The 15,722-nt window shown below is 50.9% G+C and overlaps 1 protein-coding gene across 3 annotated transcripts in view; it reads right to left on the minus strand.

Annotated features, from left to right (window-relative positions):
* Window positions 1–686: 686 nt before the first annotated feature.
* The window catches only part of ENPP6 (ectonucleotide pyrophosphatase/phosphodiesterase 6), a 146,506-nt gene continuing 131,470 nt past the window's right edge, over window positions 687–15,722 (minus strand). For 2 of the 3 annotated variants that reach the window (XM_047857336.1, XM_047857337.1), the window contains 2 exons: window positions 5,704–5,827; window positions 688–1,139 (listed from right to left, as the gene is read on the minus strand). In XM_047857336.1, the coding sequence (XP_047713292.1) occupies window positions 934–1,139; window positions 5,704–5,827 (330 nt within the window). In that variant the 3' untranslated portion in view covers window positions 688–933. Of the gene's footprint in view, window positions 1,140–5,703; window positions 5,828–15,722 lie in introns of all 3 variants that reach the window. The other variant, XM_047857335.1, reaches the window with a different exon arrangement.

A 15,722-nucleotide genomic window follows, 5' to 3' on the forward strand; every position in this document is an offset into this window, starting at 1 on the left:
CATGTTGTGACAGACTGGGAGAAATCTCACAGAAGCCCAGGGCTACAGCAGGCTTTCCTCCTCAAGGCGAGGGAGACGTTTTTGTGCACTCAAGAACTTGGAGGGCACCCACATCTTCCACCTTGTTCTATGAGTTCTTCAATCCTTAGTAATTTTTGATTGGCGATCCAAGCTAAGATATGCCCTCCCCGGGACTTGGCATAGAATGAAAAAGAGTCACAAACAGAAGACAGCTATTGATTTTATGGGGATTTCCTTTTTCTGGGATGGAAGAAGCAGTACAGGGTTGTGGCCATAGATCCCAAGGATGGCTCCTGGGTGTGGACACGACACAGACAAGGCCCTGCTTTGTGCAAGGCAGGACACAGGAAGGTCCAAGACTCCATGCAGCATCCACTGTCTGCCGCGGGGGCAGGCTCCTGCTCACTTCATCCGAGTAGCTGCATGAGAACAATGCAGAAAGGGACAGACCGTTGAGCCAGTGAAAAGCTGGGGTTTTCCTTATCTCCAGAAGAAATAAAGTTTGGGGTTTTTGGTGGGTTTTTTTTAAGGAAGTAGGGACTTTTGGGGCACCTAGGTGGCTCAGTTAAGCGTCCAATTCTTGGTTTCGGCTCAGGTCGTATCCCGCGGTTCGTGGGTTCCAGCCCCGTGTCGGGCTCTGTGCTGACAGCCAAAACCTGCTTCGGATTCTGTGTCTCCCTCTCTCTGCCCCTCCCCTGGTCACACTCTATCTCTCTCTCAAAAATTAACATTAAAGAAAAAAAATTTTTTTAAGAAGTAGGGACTTTTATGTATGGAATCATCCAAGAGCAGTATATTTACAATTTTTGTGGCCTTGATTGTGTTAATGAAGCTGTTATTCAAATAGAAAATGAAAACCATTGCACCGTGGAGCACACTTGGCTGAGTGTTTGGGGACAACGATAGCAGCGTCTATGCAAACAGTCGGAGTAGAATCAAGACCAGAACACAGCTGCTCGGCCAGACAGACGGAGCTGAGTCAGCCTCTCCCTTCAGCATGCACATCACCCTGGACCAGGACCCATTGTTGGGCAGGGGAGCAATGCCTGCCACGTTGCACATGATGTTGTAGACATCCACGGACCTGATTGGAGCGGCTCTGAAGTTGGATTTGAAATCTGAAAGGGAAAGGCAAGCAAACAAGTTGTCACAGCCACTCCCTGGGCAGAAAGGGGCTGAGTCACAATACGGAGGAATGACACTCAGGCTCCAGGCAGCTTTGGGACCGGAAATCAGCTCTGCCAATGGGGCGTGGCCAAGTCACTGTGACCTTGGAAGGAGATGTGGAAGGGGTAGAGCTTACAAGAGGATGTCGCTTCCTATGGCTCATGGGGATGAGTTTCTTTAAAAGACGAGTCAGCAGACTGTCCTTGTGCGTAACTGTGGTGTCTTTCTGACAAGAGCCATCCTGGGGGGGCAGCGGGGCATCTCCATTTTTGCTGCTCATTTCTGCAGAGCACTGGAGAGCAGGTGTGGTCGCAGAAGGTTGACTGTCTTGCTGAGCTCCCCAAACCCAATTACACGGTATGCTTATCTTCCAGAACATCTATCTAGCAGGGACTGGTTGGACAGGGGGCCCCATAGCCACTCAAGAATTTTTGTTTCTCATTTTCCTGCCCCACTGAGGTCCCAGGGCTTAATGGAATGTGAAACTGTACGGTTTCCTCTGCGCTAGCTAACTCAGAAGCAACAGTTTCTTAAGCAATGGTTTCTTAAAAAGCTCGGAAGATCAACTCAACATTCCGTGGGAGCCTTCCCCGGCAGATAAAATACCCTCGCTGAGTGGAAAGCAAGCAAACTGGTTTTGGGGTTCGGGACCCACGCGAAGCCTCCGAGAGCACTAATGGAGAAGAGTATTGTGCTTCCACCCAGAGGCGGCACCAAACTCCAGCAGGGACACGGGAATGTGAAGGGTAGGGCTGGCCCTTCGCAGCATGGTAAGTACAGAGGGATTTCAGTGGAGAGTGCACCTTCTCCTCCACAGGAGGCAAAAAAGGATGCTGAATGTTCAAAGAGTGAGCGTATGAGTTCAGTAATGTATAGAGCAGTTTCCCTTTCGGGCCCCAAACCAGAGCTACACTGAGGTTGAATTCAAGAAGGAGATTTCATCCATCAGTAAAGGCCTCTCTGCATGAGCTTTTAAACCACGCAAGACTTGGAAAAGAAATGGGTCGTACGGGGGCTGTGAAGCCAAGTTTCCTACCTTCGAAAATAGTCCTTTATAATTGCTGTGCTAAAATGATCCCACATACTTTATTTAAAAAGCGAACAAACACCAATGGCAACATAGTCCAGAAGTGCCAACAGCAAGTCCTGCTCTTATGTTAACCCTGAAATTACAGATACAGAAGGAAGTTCTATTCAGAAAACTCTGCCACAGAGTATGCTAGAGCCAGGGCAACTTCCCCGGTGATGGCTTTTGCTCACTTGGGAAAATTAATGTTGACTTCGGTATATAAGGTTAATAGGCTCTACAATCAGCCCACAGCCACTTACTAGCTGGAGAAGCTCTGGAAATGGGTGTGGAAATGGTATGTAAACCATTGTTCCAGGAACGTTCTGTATGCTCAATAAACGGTAGTCGTTACTATTGGTAAACATGTAAACACCCGGCAAGGGCAAGCTATGGATTGAAAATATGCACCCAGTACATTACTTGGAGAGTTCACTTTACTTTTGGGGCACAAAGGATAAGGGATAAGGTGGCATCACCTCATGGTAAAAACTAGTTAAAATCCAGAGCCTCCCTGGAGGGCAGGATCAGGACTGCCCCAGAATCCCAGCCCTTCTTAGTATCAAGGCAATTACAGGTAGGTGTCTGGTCAGACGTCCCCAGAGAAGAATCAGCTGAAGTATGAGAAATCAATGGAAAGGTTGTCCCAGTGATGTGGAAACAACTCCCCTCCCTCCTTCCAGCTTGCCAGGGGCCTGGATGTGACGGCCACACTGCCCCACCGCATGGTACCCGTATCCTTTCCACGTGTGTGGGTGGCAGACATCAGTAGACCCAACTTATCTTTCCCTAGCCTTCCCTTTCCAAGCATCCGCATCTTTAACACGTGGCAGGAAAAACTGAGATCAAGCTCTACTGACAAATATTAGAAAAGATGACCTTTTTACATCAAAAGTACAAAATTAAATCCTATGCACATAAGCAGGAAGGAGTATTGGGTTTTCTTTTCCATTCCATCTGATTCATGGCTTCCTATTCTGCATGCTGGGACTTTGGACCCGATGAAGAGATGATCTAGGCTAGCATGAGATCATGCTTCTAGAAAATTCCGAAATAGCAAAACCAGATCCAGCTAGGGAAGACGTGGGGGCCAAGCTCCACTAACTCAAGGTGGCACTTTGAACCTGGATTGGGAATCCAAGGTAGTCCCAAGAATTTAAATTTTGTTGACACTAAAACTGTTTCTCCTGAAGACAGAAGGTTCTGCAGGCCCACACCATGCCTGGCCACCTTGGGGCTGCTTTCTGGGTGAGGCTTGCTAGCTCACGGGTAGCTCACTGAATCACACTCCTGCCGTCTTATCTTGAAACGTGGAGCTCTCCGGGGCAAGATTAGGTTGTTCAAATTAGAAAACTGGGATTAACCAGAGAGAGGCCATCTTCCAGAATTATTTCCTTTTCTTTTTGCTGGACCAGACTTACTGACTTCTAAAGCTGAATCTGGGCAGCCGCAATGATGCCCAGCTTCCTCCCTAAGCGAGAAGCGCATACAATTAATCAGGAGGGATGTACCTCTATCTCAGTGTGCAGCTAGATAGCTATTAAAGGCCTCACTCTTAAATTTTCTTCTGAGTAAACAGCGTGTAAAGCTGTTCAATCTTTCATGAGAATTGGAGCCAGAAACGTGATGGTTTGCGGGCGGCTCTCAAGGCTGTATCTGCCTGGAAACATTTTTGCAATTGGCCCAGTCCATTTTCATCAGGGTCATCTATCTGTCTATAAAAGACTTAGGCTTTTAGTTTTAAAGGAGCATATGATGGAGGCCTTTGTTGATGGACAAACTCTCCCCACTGAATTTAAGTTTAAGCTAATGCAGCTTTGAGTACTTTGTTTTTAAATTTTGGTTTGAGGCTAGATTTGCTTCTGCTTTAAAATATGCCTGAGACCCTTGCTTATAAACACTCCTTACTGACAACTGCTTTTGCATTCCCGATCTTATTTCTGTCTTCTAGGGAAGAAGGAGGAGGTGCTTTTGAATGAAAGCCCTGATGTTTAATGTTCTCCCGTATAAAGGCCATGACCCTGGAATGTCTCCAACCTAATCTAACAGTTGACCTCAACCAAGTCCTTAAGGCTATCCCTCATTTGCTATGTTTTCAAGCTTTTTAGAGAATTAATGTTGAATTTAGTATAAGAGGTTACATCTGACGTGAGGCTTGGCCGACCAGAACACCCACCAGCTACCACTGGTTGATGGCAACCTGCGTGGGCATGTTCTGAACTCTTTTAGGCCAATGTCGTGAACCTGGTTGGCCCTCTATGAATGTTTGCTGCTCCTGGTTCTGATGCTTCAGGATGTGGGAACTTGGGTCACATGTGGGAAAGGATCTGGACTGATGTGTTCCTAAGCTCAGGAGGCCAGGGGCTCCTGTGGCGGATGCAGAAACTGATGTCTCATCGTTCTCTTTTGTGGTAAGTCGAGTGGCCCAAGGCAGATGAAATGAGTTGGGTTGACATACATCTTCATCTTGCTATAAGAAGAAGAGCAGACCTTCTAGGCAACACCTCTAACCTATAATTTGAAAGGGAAGCGTGGACTGTCATGGGCTGAAACATTCTGATCTATATCTAGAAAACAGCATTTGGAATACGATACCAGGGTAGGTTTATTATATTTAATAAGGAAAGTGGACAGTAGTAAGAAAGACTAGCTTATAAGCCAGTCAACTGATGGCTGATGGCTGTAGAATGCTTCTCTCCCTCCGCTTTTTGTTTTGTTTTGTTTTGTTTTTAAGAAAGAAGGGGATGTTTGGGTCATAGTATGATCTCCAGAGTGTGTGATAAACTTTCCCCAAATGTGAATTTACAGTCCTCTGTCAGTTAAAGCAAATGACCAAATAGGCCCTCTCCATCTCCCCTCTCTTCCATCCCTAGGAATTTATCTGGTCAAGGAAGAGACATCAAGGAAGAGAAAGTCATTCTGGCTCATTCTCAAAGTCAGTCTCAAGGTCATTTCCTAGCCTGGCCTTGAGCACATCCCAGCTTCTGGTTGGGCCCTAAACCGAATGACCCCCACAGGGGTGGGTGCTCTAGACAGGGAGGAACCCTGGAAGGCTCAGACCCTGTGAAGTGATCACATCAACTCTGAGACTCACAGCTGTCAGCAACCTGGTGTCTGATAAGCTTTCCTGGACATCAGATAACTGTGAAATAACGTTTTGATGAATTAAGTAAAAAACGAATCACAAACATGTGGAATACATTTTCTTCACTGCACTCAAGATTTAAAATTTACAAGGAAAAGTATTTGGCCACATTTGCCAAACCTAAGAAGCATTTGAAAGCAAGCCAGCAAAAGATGTTTCATGGAGACCAGCTGGGTTTGCTCAGCTTTGCTCATAAAGAGGGTCCATAAAGAAATCGCTTCAGCCTTTACTGTTCTATCAGCCCCTACTGGAGACACTTCCTTGGGAATGGAGGACTAAAAGAATTTGGTCAGCTCTTGCCTACCGGGTCCAAAGGCCAGGAAGATGCCCCTCATGTCCATGAGTTCATTGTCATAGCCATGCCACCCACGCTGCCAGCCTTCTCTCCTGCCAGTGCTGTTCATCCAAAATGGAAGTGACTCTCGATTCTGAAACCAAGCAAAGCAGTTACATTACCCTTTGTCCCAACCATCATGATGAGTGAGCATCTGGCCCAGACTGCCACCCAGTGTGGGGATTTCCTTCTCAACATTCTCCACTGGGGTCATCCAGCCTCAGCTGGATCACTTCCTTCTTCAGGTAGCTCAGACCATTGGAGGCACGCCGGTAAATTGCCAGAGAGCTCTAGTTATAAAAGTATTTTCTTACACGGAGCTGAACTGTACCTTGTGATCAGTTTTAGAGCCACTAAATATATCATGTTAGAGACGGAAGGGATGTTAAAGTGTATCTGTGGTATAGTAAAAGGTATATTTGGCTTTGGTCCCATGTTCCTGACCCAGAGCTCCCAAAACCCTGGGTGTGTCCCGAGGGACAGGAATTCATAATGAGCCCCTTTCTCCCATAGCCGAGTACATGGTAATGGGATGGCTCACTGCGGTGGGGGGCTGGGCAGCTTCAGGAGGTCACTGGAGGAACCAACCACGTGATGGGGGGGTTACAAATTTCAGCCCGTCCCCTGTGCGCTAAGGCTGCATTCAGGCTTGTGGCCAACGATGGTCACTCGTGCCTGTGCCGAGAAACCTGTGTGAAAACCCCGGAGGGCTGTGGCCTAGGGGGCTTCTGGGTAATTGAACAAATTGATGTGCTGGGAGGGCAGTGACCCCAAAGAGAGCATGGAGGCCTTATGCCTCACCCCCCAGACTCGGCCCCATGCCTCTCTTCCGATTGGCTGTTCCTGAGTTGTATCCTCTGTACTGAAACTAATCATAAACAGAGCACATTTCTGAGCTCTGTGATTCATTCCACTCAATTATCAAACCTGGAAAGGGCTGTGAGAACCTGCCAATCGCACATAAGTATGGGTGGCCCGGGGACCCAGGACCCCGGGGCGCGTGTGGGGTGCGAAGAGGGGGCGGCCCGGTGGGACTGAGCCCCCTGGTGCAGGGGGCCGCTCCAACTCCAGACGGTCAGTGTCAGGACTGGGCTGAATTGCAGGACACCCGACTGCTGTCAGAGAATTGCTGGAAAATACAGAGTCTAATCTAATCACCTCATTTCTCTAGCAAACCTGACAAAACCCAGAGGCCTTTCCACCCCACACACCACCCCCATCTTTCTGTTTTTCTAGCTCCACCCTTGGGAGCAACTTGGGATAAATTCATCCCCTCCCCTCAAACACTTGAAGATGACACTTCTGTTCCTCTTAGCCAGGGCTCTTACGTTTCCTCCAACAGTCTTCATCTGGGATGGGCTCCAGAGCCGTCACTTCTCTGTCACCCTTCTTCCCTTCAGAACTCAAGTTTTCTTGGACCACAGACGCTTACTTCTGAGACAACGGCTTAAAGAAGGTTCCGTGGGAACTGAGGAGGCTGCGGCCATCGGGACAGAACCCTAGCCCTCCACTGCAGACTAAACATTCTTTCCTGAAATTCCAGTCACCTTCCGTGGAACAGGGTTCGATACCACAGACATTGCAAATGCAGGAAGTAGACCGACTGGTCATGAAGGACGCTTGGACCCAACAGTACCAGCAATTTATAGGTTGGTGCATCAGACTTGTGATAGTACCATCTTGGGGGCGCCTGCGTGGCTCAGTTGGTTGAGCATCTGACTTCAGTTCAGGTCGTGATCTTGAGGTTTGTGGGCTTGAGCCCCGCATCGGGCTCTGTGCTGACAGCTCGGAGCCTGGAGCCTGCTCCGGATTCTGTGTCTCCCTCTCTCTCTGCCCTTCCCCTGCTCCGCACTCTCTCCCAGAAATAAACATTAAAAAAAAATTAAAGACCTGTAACAGTACCATCTATTTACTTAATCAGGAGGTTACGCTGACATTCACTTCGTCGTCACTACATCCCAGTGTTGGATGATGTCATTTTCCCCACCGTAGAGTTGAAGGAACTAAGGCACAGAGAGGGTAAGGGTCACCCTTAAAGTCACACAGCTGTTGAGAGGCAGGGCTGGGATCAAACCCAGGTCATCTGTCTCCTGGTCCTTGTGCCTCTCCCACCACCCCACAGCCAGAGACCACGGCGGTGCTCCTGCCGGCACTGACAAGGAGGTGGCCCCTGTCCCTTGCCTCTTCACCGAGTAGTGGCCAAAGTATAGAAAAGAGGTTTTAAAAGGGGATTCCAGTTTGCCAACGTTCTGCCTCCGTGACCCTGGGCGAGCTACTTTTCTCAGCTTCAGGCTCCCTGCTGGATGTGATAATACCTGCCTCACAGAGTTCTGGGAGGAGGTCATGACTGTGCCACATGCCTGACACATAATAGATGCTCAGTAAGTAGCCGCAGGATGGTCGCCAGATGTCGCTGGCTGCGGGGCGAGGCGCTCTGGTCCTGTGCGGCCGGACAGTGATGGCTGCGAGCCCCGAAGTCCCCTCTGCCTATTTAGCTGTCATATCGCCCTGCGCACACATCCAGTCTCACCCCATAAATCGCTCCCTGGCATGACCGCTTTCCAAATCACACTAGATCACTGACTCTCCGTTTCCTGAATTTCCATCATCCCTCCGCCTCCTTCTCCAGCTGTAGCTTGTATCTTTCCATGGGAATGTTTTTATTAACTTACTGCACTTCTAACCTGTTGTGCTGTGTTTGCTCTTGGTCTGCGGCAATGACCGAAGCACATCCAGCGTAGCTCCGTCAGCTGATGTGAGGTGTCGCTTCCCCACCAGGCTACCAGGCAGTGATTCCTGCAGCCCCAGGTAGCACATTTTGTTACTAAGGACGTCACAGTTGATGACCCCCACAGGACATGTGTGCCCCATGACCAAGGGACCGATGAAAGGGAGATGCAGACCCATTACCTGATTTCAGAATATTCCAGTCCAAATTGCACGAGTACAAACATACAGCCGCGAAAGCCTTGGCCTGAAGGTCACCGGGGCTCTGTCTGATCACAGGTTGAGTGCGTTCTTTTTTATTAAAGTGACAAAATTGTCCAGTGAAACACCTCTTCTTACCGATTTGAAAAAGTAAGAACAAACTGGCAGCTTATGAGAGAAGCTGACCATGTCCCCTAAGTGACGGGACGGATTACGTTACGTACGCGGCCTTGACTTCAAAATGGCATGTGGATGATCTTCTCCCTTCCCTTCCCTGGTGGCTTTCCCTGTCTCTGTTCCCTGTCTCTGTTCCACTTCCTCATCCCAGAGGCATACATATGAGGTCATGCTGACAAATGCGTGTCACGGGCCTCTGCGCCTCCAGAGCAGAAACCCCCAGGCTGCACGTCCTCAAGGTCCTGCTTGAGGAGAGCTGACCTCATCCTGACTCTACCAGGCCCAGGGACTGCCACATAGTACCACCTAGTGACGTCCTGGGGAGGTGCCCAGGCCCTCCAGACCTGGTCAAAGCTGAGACAGGGGTAGAGGAGTGGGGTGTGTGTGTGTGTGTGTGTGTGTGTGTGTGCGTGTGTGTCCGTGTGGAAGGAGGAGGGGAGCACTGCTAAGTTTGGGTCACTAAGGGAGCTGGGCCCAGGGCAGGGTGGGCAGCCGATTCCCAGCGCCGCGGGGAACACCGGTCCAGCCGCAGCGGGTGGCGGGAGGGCCCAAATAAGGCACCCGCCCGGACAGGGTAGTTCCCCCTAATGAACAGGTGAGGGAGGGAATCCGCTCTACGAAGGCCACGGAGAAACAGGGTACTGTTGGCGAGGGGAGCCGCAGGGAAGGGTGGGCATGTCCCTGTCCCCACGCACGTGGGAGAAGGCTGTTCGTTCCGTCCTGCAATTCGACGGACAGGCGCGGAGCTCCGGCCACCCTGCTAGGCTTTTGGGTGAAACGCCTTCCTTCACCTGAAGGAGCTCGTCTTCAGCGAGGAAAGGAGAGGGGCTACGGCTTCTGTCCCGATGCCCGCGCCTACAGGGACAGGCGGTGAGGCGGATCCGGCCCCGGGGCGCCTTTGGCCTGAGCGGAGGCAGGAAGAGCCCGCCGTGGGACTCCTGTCCGTGGGGGCGCGGGGTGCGTGTAGCGGAGGAGCCTTGGTGACGGCCGCGGGTGGCTCTGACAGTGTGGGCCCGGGGTGCCCGCGGGAGCACGGCCTCACGCCCCCCCCCCCCCCGCCCCGTCCCCCCGCCCTGGGAGCTCCGGGAGCGGGGAAGGCCATGGCCGCCCGGCTGGGAGAGCTGGACAGCCTCTGACGGGAGGAGCAGGAGAGGGAAGCGGCCGTGGGAGAAGAGTTGGCAGGAGCGAGGAGGAGAGAGGACCCGGAGTTCTCCGCTCTCAGTGCTGACAGCTTGTGCCAGTCACTGCGGTTCGCCCAGCACCAGGGCTGGCAGACTTTCATTTTACTTATTTACTTTTTAATGTATTTATCTGGAGAGAGAGAGAGAGTGTGCGAGCAGGGGAGGGGCAGAGAACGAAGGAGAGAGAATCCCAAGTAGGCTCCCCACTGTCCGCACGGAGCCAGACAGGGCATTCGAACCCGTGAACCGTGAGATCGTGACCTGAGCCAAAACCAAGAGTCTGATGCTTCACCGACGGAGCCACCCAGACACCCCAAGACTTTCAGTTTTAAAATCAGGACGGTCCTCGGCAAACGGAGATATGCTGGCTGTTCTACAGTGAACACTATCTTGGAAATTTAAATAAAATCTTCACTATGTGTGATTTGTTCAGAATATTCCAGAGCTTTACGGGACCCCTCCTCTATACATGGGTAGGTAGCAGGGAGGGGACCCTCTTTGATGAGCCATTAAGCTAGTTAATCATTTCTAACAGGAAGGAACCAGAAGTAGCCCCACATGGGGAAACACCGGGAGAAATGGTTATTATGTTTGCAGACTTGTATTCTTTTATTTGGGCGCCTGCACTCTGCTGCCGGCTCACCGTGAAAATGCCTGTCATCAGCTTGCTTGAATTCGGGAAGCCAGGGGAGTGTTTATGAGATAAGAGTTATAGTCTCTAGACTACATCTTTGTCTCAATCATCCTTAGAATTAAAAAAGAAAAGAAAAAAAAATTAGTAATGTGCACTGTTTACTCCCAAATCAGCAAACCAGTTAATGAAATTTGTTCAACACACGCCCGGAGGCATCTCTGAATTTGCCATTTCATGGCGAGTTCAGTCCTTCGTGGTGCTGAGCTGGGAGGTACAGGGAGCACAATCAGAAACGGGGGCAGGGTTGGGAATGAGGGTGAAGGTAGAAGGAGGCATAGAAGGACAAGAAGAAGCAAGGAGCAGCCCGGACAATCTGTACCATTAGCTTCTGTTTGCACATGGCCAAGGCACTTGCTTTGGCAAAGTCTCAAGGCATTTACTCGTGTTCTATCGTTGCATTTTCGGAATACGTTAGCATGTACACCTCTCGCTTCTTCCTTCCGACTTCCCCTCGGTATAGATCAGAAAATGGTTGCGAAACCACACAGAAAAATACTCCTAAGGAGGCAGGAGGGCCACCAGCTGCTGGGACAGCATCTGGGCCCCAGCTCTTGCCGTGCACCCCAAAATGACTGTGTGGGGAGGCTGAGGACGCAGATTTCCCCCGAGGCCAGGGGACCATTTGAGGGCCTTGTCGGCTCCTCCTGCTCTGTTTGACTTCCTGTCCAGTCTTCCCCCACTGGAGGCCACAGTGGACCCTCCTACCTTGAAACTTGGGAGTGCTCACTGTCTACACTGCTGGATCCCAAGCCTGGCTCTGCAGAGACCGCCCTGAGCTTCTGTGGGGACCTACTTTGGGGTATTTGCATTCAGTAGGTCAGGGTGAGGCAGGGAATATCTCTACTTAATAATCTCTCCCCACGTGGTTGGGACACATAGTCAGGTCTGGAAACCCATTCTCCCGGCACCTGTCTTGTGCTACGTTAAAGTACCCGTTCCTTTCTAAGGACACTTCTTGTTCATACTGGATTACCATGCTGAGGTCCGAGTCTGTGTCTCAGGCCCTCTGAGCCTAGCAGCCTAGGGCCCCCCTCCTGGAGGGAATGCAGGGTCTCAGGGCGAAAAGAATCAGTCACGCAATCTGCTCACAGAGGACGGCAGGAACCAGTGGGGCCTTACCGGCTGATTTCATCCTCCATCCAGTCTCATTGGTCGGGGCCTGTGGGTGCCGGTGGTTAAACTTTTTGACTACCACCCCTCCTCTCAACCGCTAAAAGTGTAATTCTTCCAGTAAAGCGGGGTTGGACACCCAAGTTTCTCCCCGATGAGGCACCTCACTGAATCTCCGGGGCTCTGGGGGAACACAACTGAAATCTGGTCAGATGAACATAAATAAAATGTGAACACCAATCCAAAGTGTGTGAATGGCCTAATAAACATAAATCTACTTTATTCTCCTAGGACACAATTGTAAGAGGAACCTCCCATGTGCCAGAAAAGACTAGAAACTTCTGACATCATCTCAGGCTGAAAGAGGCACCCAATGGTGTCCAAGTCAGGGGCGGCTTCACTTAAAACTCTTGTGGCAGCAACAGCAGGTTGGCTGGCTCGGGTGGTTTCGTTGCTAGGGTTAAGTCTGAGCCACGGTTTCCACTATGGACCCATTTCTTGGGTTTCCCCCGTGGCTCTCCCAAGAGGCTTCCTGTTGGCCTGACTCCTTGGAGGCCTGTGGGAGTGGTGGTCGGGAACACAGCAGTGCAAAGAGGTCTCCCTACCAGTTTCTCTCCCTGCATCTTAGGAGGCTGCCTCTTCCTAAAACAGAATTTAATTGCTCAGGCCCCGGGCCCTGCTCTGACCCTGGGAAGCCCTGTTGCCACACCCAGCCTAATCCTTTGAACAGAAAATGTCAGGGAGCAAAACCAGCAGGGATCAAGAGAAGCAGAATTCCCTGGAGGACGGTGAAGGGGTGGACAGCACAGAGCGGATCGGGCTCCTTTTTTCCTTTCCCCCCAGGGCCGTGTTTACTGAAGTGTGCCAAGGGTGAGGAGGGTGTGCGTGTGCCCCCAGACGACCCGAATCCCCACCAGAAAGTAAGCAGCTCCCGGCGCTCGACAGCCGACTTCCTGAAGCTCAATTAGTCGGGCCTCGACAACACCACTCTTAGCTGCCACTAAAACTCAGAAACCACGTTTTCCAGATTGTCTTGATTTCCCAACCTATTTTGGGGCCGTGCCTAACTGCCATTCGACCGAAGACCTTAGAATTGAGCCTGGCATTTCACATCCTTCGCCAGTTTTCAAAATAAATCTCTCCTCTGGAGACAAATCTTGGCCTCCCTTAGACACTCGGGCCCGGATTACCTGTATTTCTCTCCACTCCGACAGGAGTGAGCCCAGAAGATCGGCAACGAAGTGCCATGTTTTACGGTCCCTCACCAGGCTGGGGCCACCCTCCCTTTCTGAGCACCCTGGCATGAGGTAGACGCTGTCCAGGACAGGCCACAGGACTTAGCCCTGAGGGGGAGGGGTTGGCGAGAGCTGCTGCGTCCCACACTTGGGCTCCAGCTGTGGGCTAGCTGAAGCTGGCAGAACAGCCATCACTGGTTTAAACCCCCTTTCCCTGTTGAAGTCTCTCCAGGGGCAGCTACTAAAGAGCGAAAAAGAAAGGCTTTCCTGATTCAGCCTTCCTCTCTGCTTACTTGGTTACCTACAAAGTGAACAGCCTGTTGATAAGCGGCCCAGAATCAATGGTCTTCGTATTTAGTAATTCATCTGTCAATTCATATTCCACAAACACGTACTGAGCCTCTTGTCATGTACCGGGTTCCACAGAGGAAAAGGGAGGTGAAGACGCCACAGGCCTGCCTGCGAGGAGCTTATACTCCAGGAAGGAAGAGTCCGAAAGCAGACACACGAATGTAGCAGGCAGGGGAGAGAGTCCGGCTTTTATGAGAATTCCACGCTGGAGGAAGTTAGGGGGGAGCCGGGTGTTTCACGGGACAGCCGGTGTCTGAGCTTACAGACAGGTGGGAGTCAAGGAGGAGAGGGCACCCCAGGGGCTCTGACTGATGCTACCGGGGCCCGCTGAGTACAGGCTGGTCTTTTAGGTACAGGTATCCCCTGCTTTTTGTAAGTTCGAGTTACACAACTTTGCTTTTACGAAAAGAGCTGCATTAGTAACCTGCTTTTGCTGACTGAAAGATATTCAAGGAGGATTTCTGTTTTGGGAAGAAAAAAAAAAAAAAAGACGGAAAGCGAACGCAGTGTTCAGCATCGGTTTTGCAGTAAGCCTTCACAGAGGCAGCGCGTACCTGAACAGCTCCTTCCCTGGAAACCACCAGAGCTTTGAACCCCTCCTGTGAGCATCTGGGCTTTGTGTCGATTTGCTTTGTGCGTCCATTAGCAAGAGGTGACCTAAGGTATCAGAAAAGCCTGAGAGAGGTCATTTTGGGGGGGCCTGGGAAAGCTCATAAATTTTTCCAAATAAATTAATGGTAATTGCTTCTTTGCTTTGCGCCATTTCTGCTTACGGAAGCTTTCATAGGAACGCTCCGCTTCCGGATAGCGGGGCAAAGCTGCATGTGGACGGAGGAATGGACGTGGAGGGTGGAAGGATGCACTTGAGTTCGGCGGCAACTACCCTCAGTATCTCCCCACTTTGCCTTTTCCCGTGTTGTTCCTGACGTTCCCATATGCCAAGGACATGCAGCATCACTGGACCTGCCTCCTGAAGGCAGTGGGACGACCCTGTCTGACCAAATCCGTTGCGTGCCGGCGCCCCCTGGAGGAGAGATGGGGGTGGAGCATGGGTAAGTGAAACCTGGGGACTGGGCAGTGGGGGGGCTCCTGAAGGGTTATGGCCTTTGACCAAGCCTCTTGGCACAAGCCAAGAGGTTTCCAGGGGACAGTGACCAGGTCTTAGGGAGCAGAGGGGGTGGGGACATCAGTTAGGAAGCTCTTGAAGAAAGGAGCCTGGCAGGTGTGACAGGCCAGGGCTGGACCTCGGCAGGTGGCCTGGATTTTTCTCCTCTTCGTGTTTAGTCGGTCCTCTGCCGCCCTTGCAGGAGGAGAGCGGGGGAAAGGACTGGCTGTAGTCGGAAATCCAGTCCAGATATTGAAGAATGCAGGAGCAGAAGCAAGCTGCGGGGAGCCACTGGCCAGGGAGCTTGCTTTTCTGCCGCAGCAACAGCAGTCACACTGGGTAATTGTGCAATTCCAGGTGACAAATTAAATCTGTTTCCCTGTCTTTATCTTTTTCAGTGACAGCTCTCTAAGTGACCGCTAAAAAAATGAGCTCAGTTAAGTCTTCCCGTTAGAGCAGCTGCCTCAGAGTCTGCAAGGCTTACGTCGGTAGCAAGAAGTTGGTGTTTACATGGGAGGGGCAGTGTCGCCAGGGAAGCCAAATCTTGCATGTTGCGGCATGGCGGCCAAAGACAGGCAGGATGGGGAGATGCGGCTCTATTTTCCTGGCCCCAACCGGCACCAAATCGTCCTGACTCAGCTGTTTTTCTAATCGTGTCTAAACCAGAAAAAAGACTCCTCTGCTATCCACACCCAGAGCCAGGGAGACGGCTTTCCGGGCTGAGAAGCTGGTCCTGCTGCAGACGCCAAGTGGGGTTTAGCTCAGAAACGTCATCACCTGTGCTCCGCACTGCCGTGCAGGTGACGGAGCAAAACACAACGTTCTTTTACCACGTGGGGAGAGCGACAGCCCAGCTCTGAGCAGGAGCAAAGATACAGAATGGAGTTTTTCGGTTCTCTGCAGTCAAGGAAGCATAACGAACAACAGAAAGGTGTAACAGAAGAAAGTCTAAGACAACAAGGAAACGGATGGACATGCGTCTTTAGGGTTTTTCAGAAAACAAAGAGGTAAAACCCTATGTTCTATCAAGGGAGAATCAGAAATTCTAATTTTCACCTGTGAGTCTTGGGACAAAAATCCATAAATTCAAGGAGGGGAGTAAAATGAAGGCATTCATCCAATCTAGGAAACTGAGGTACAAAAACGAGTCACTGAAAGACATCTAATTTCTTTCAGGACTCAGGGACGACCATGATTTGCCAGGGAAA

The sequence above is a fragment of the Prionailurus viverrinus genome, chromosome B1, assembly GCF_022837055.1.
Source record: "Prionailurus viverrinus isolate Anna chromosome B1, UM_Priviv_1.0, whole genome shotgun sequence".
NCBI classification, from domain to species: Eukaryota; Metazoa; Chordata; class Mammalia; order Carnivora; family Felidae; genus Prionailurus; species Prionailurus viverrinus.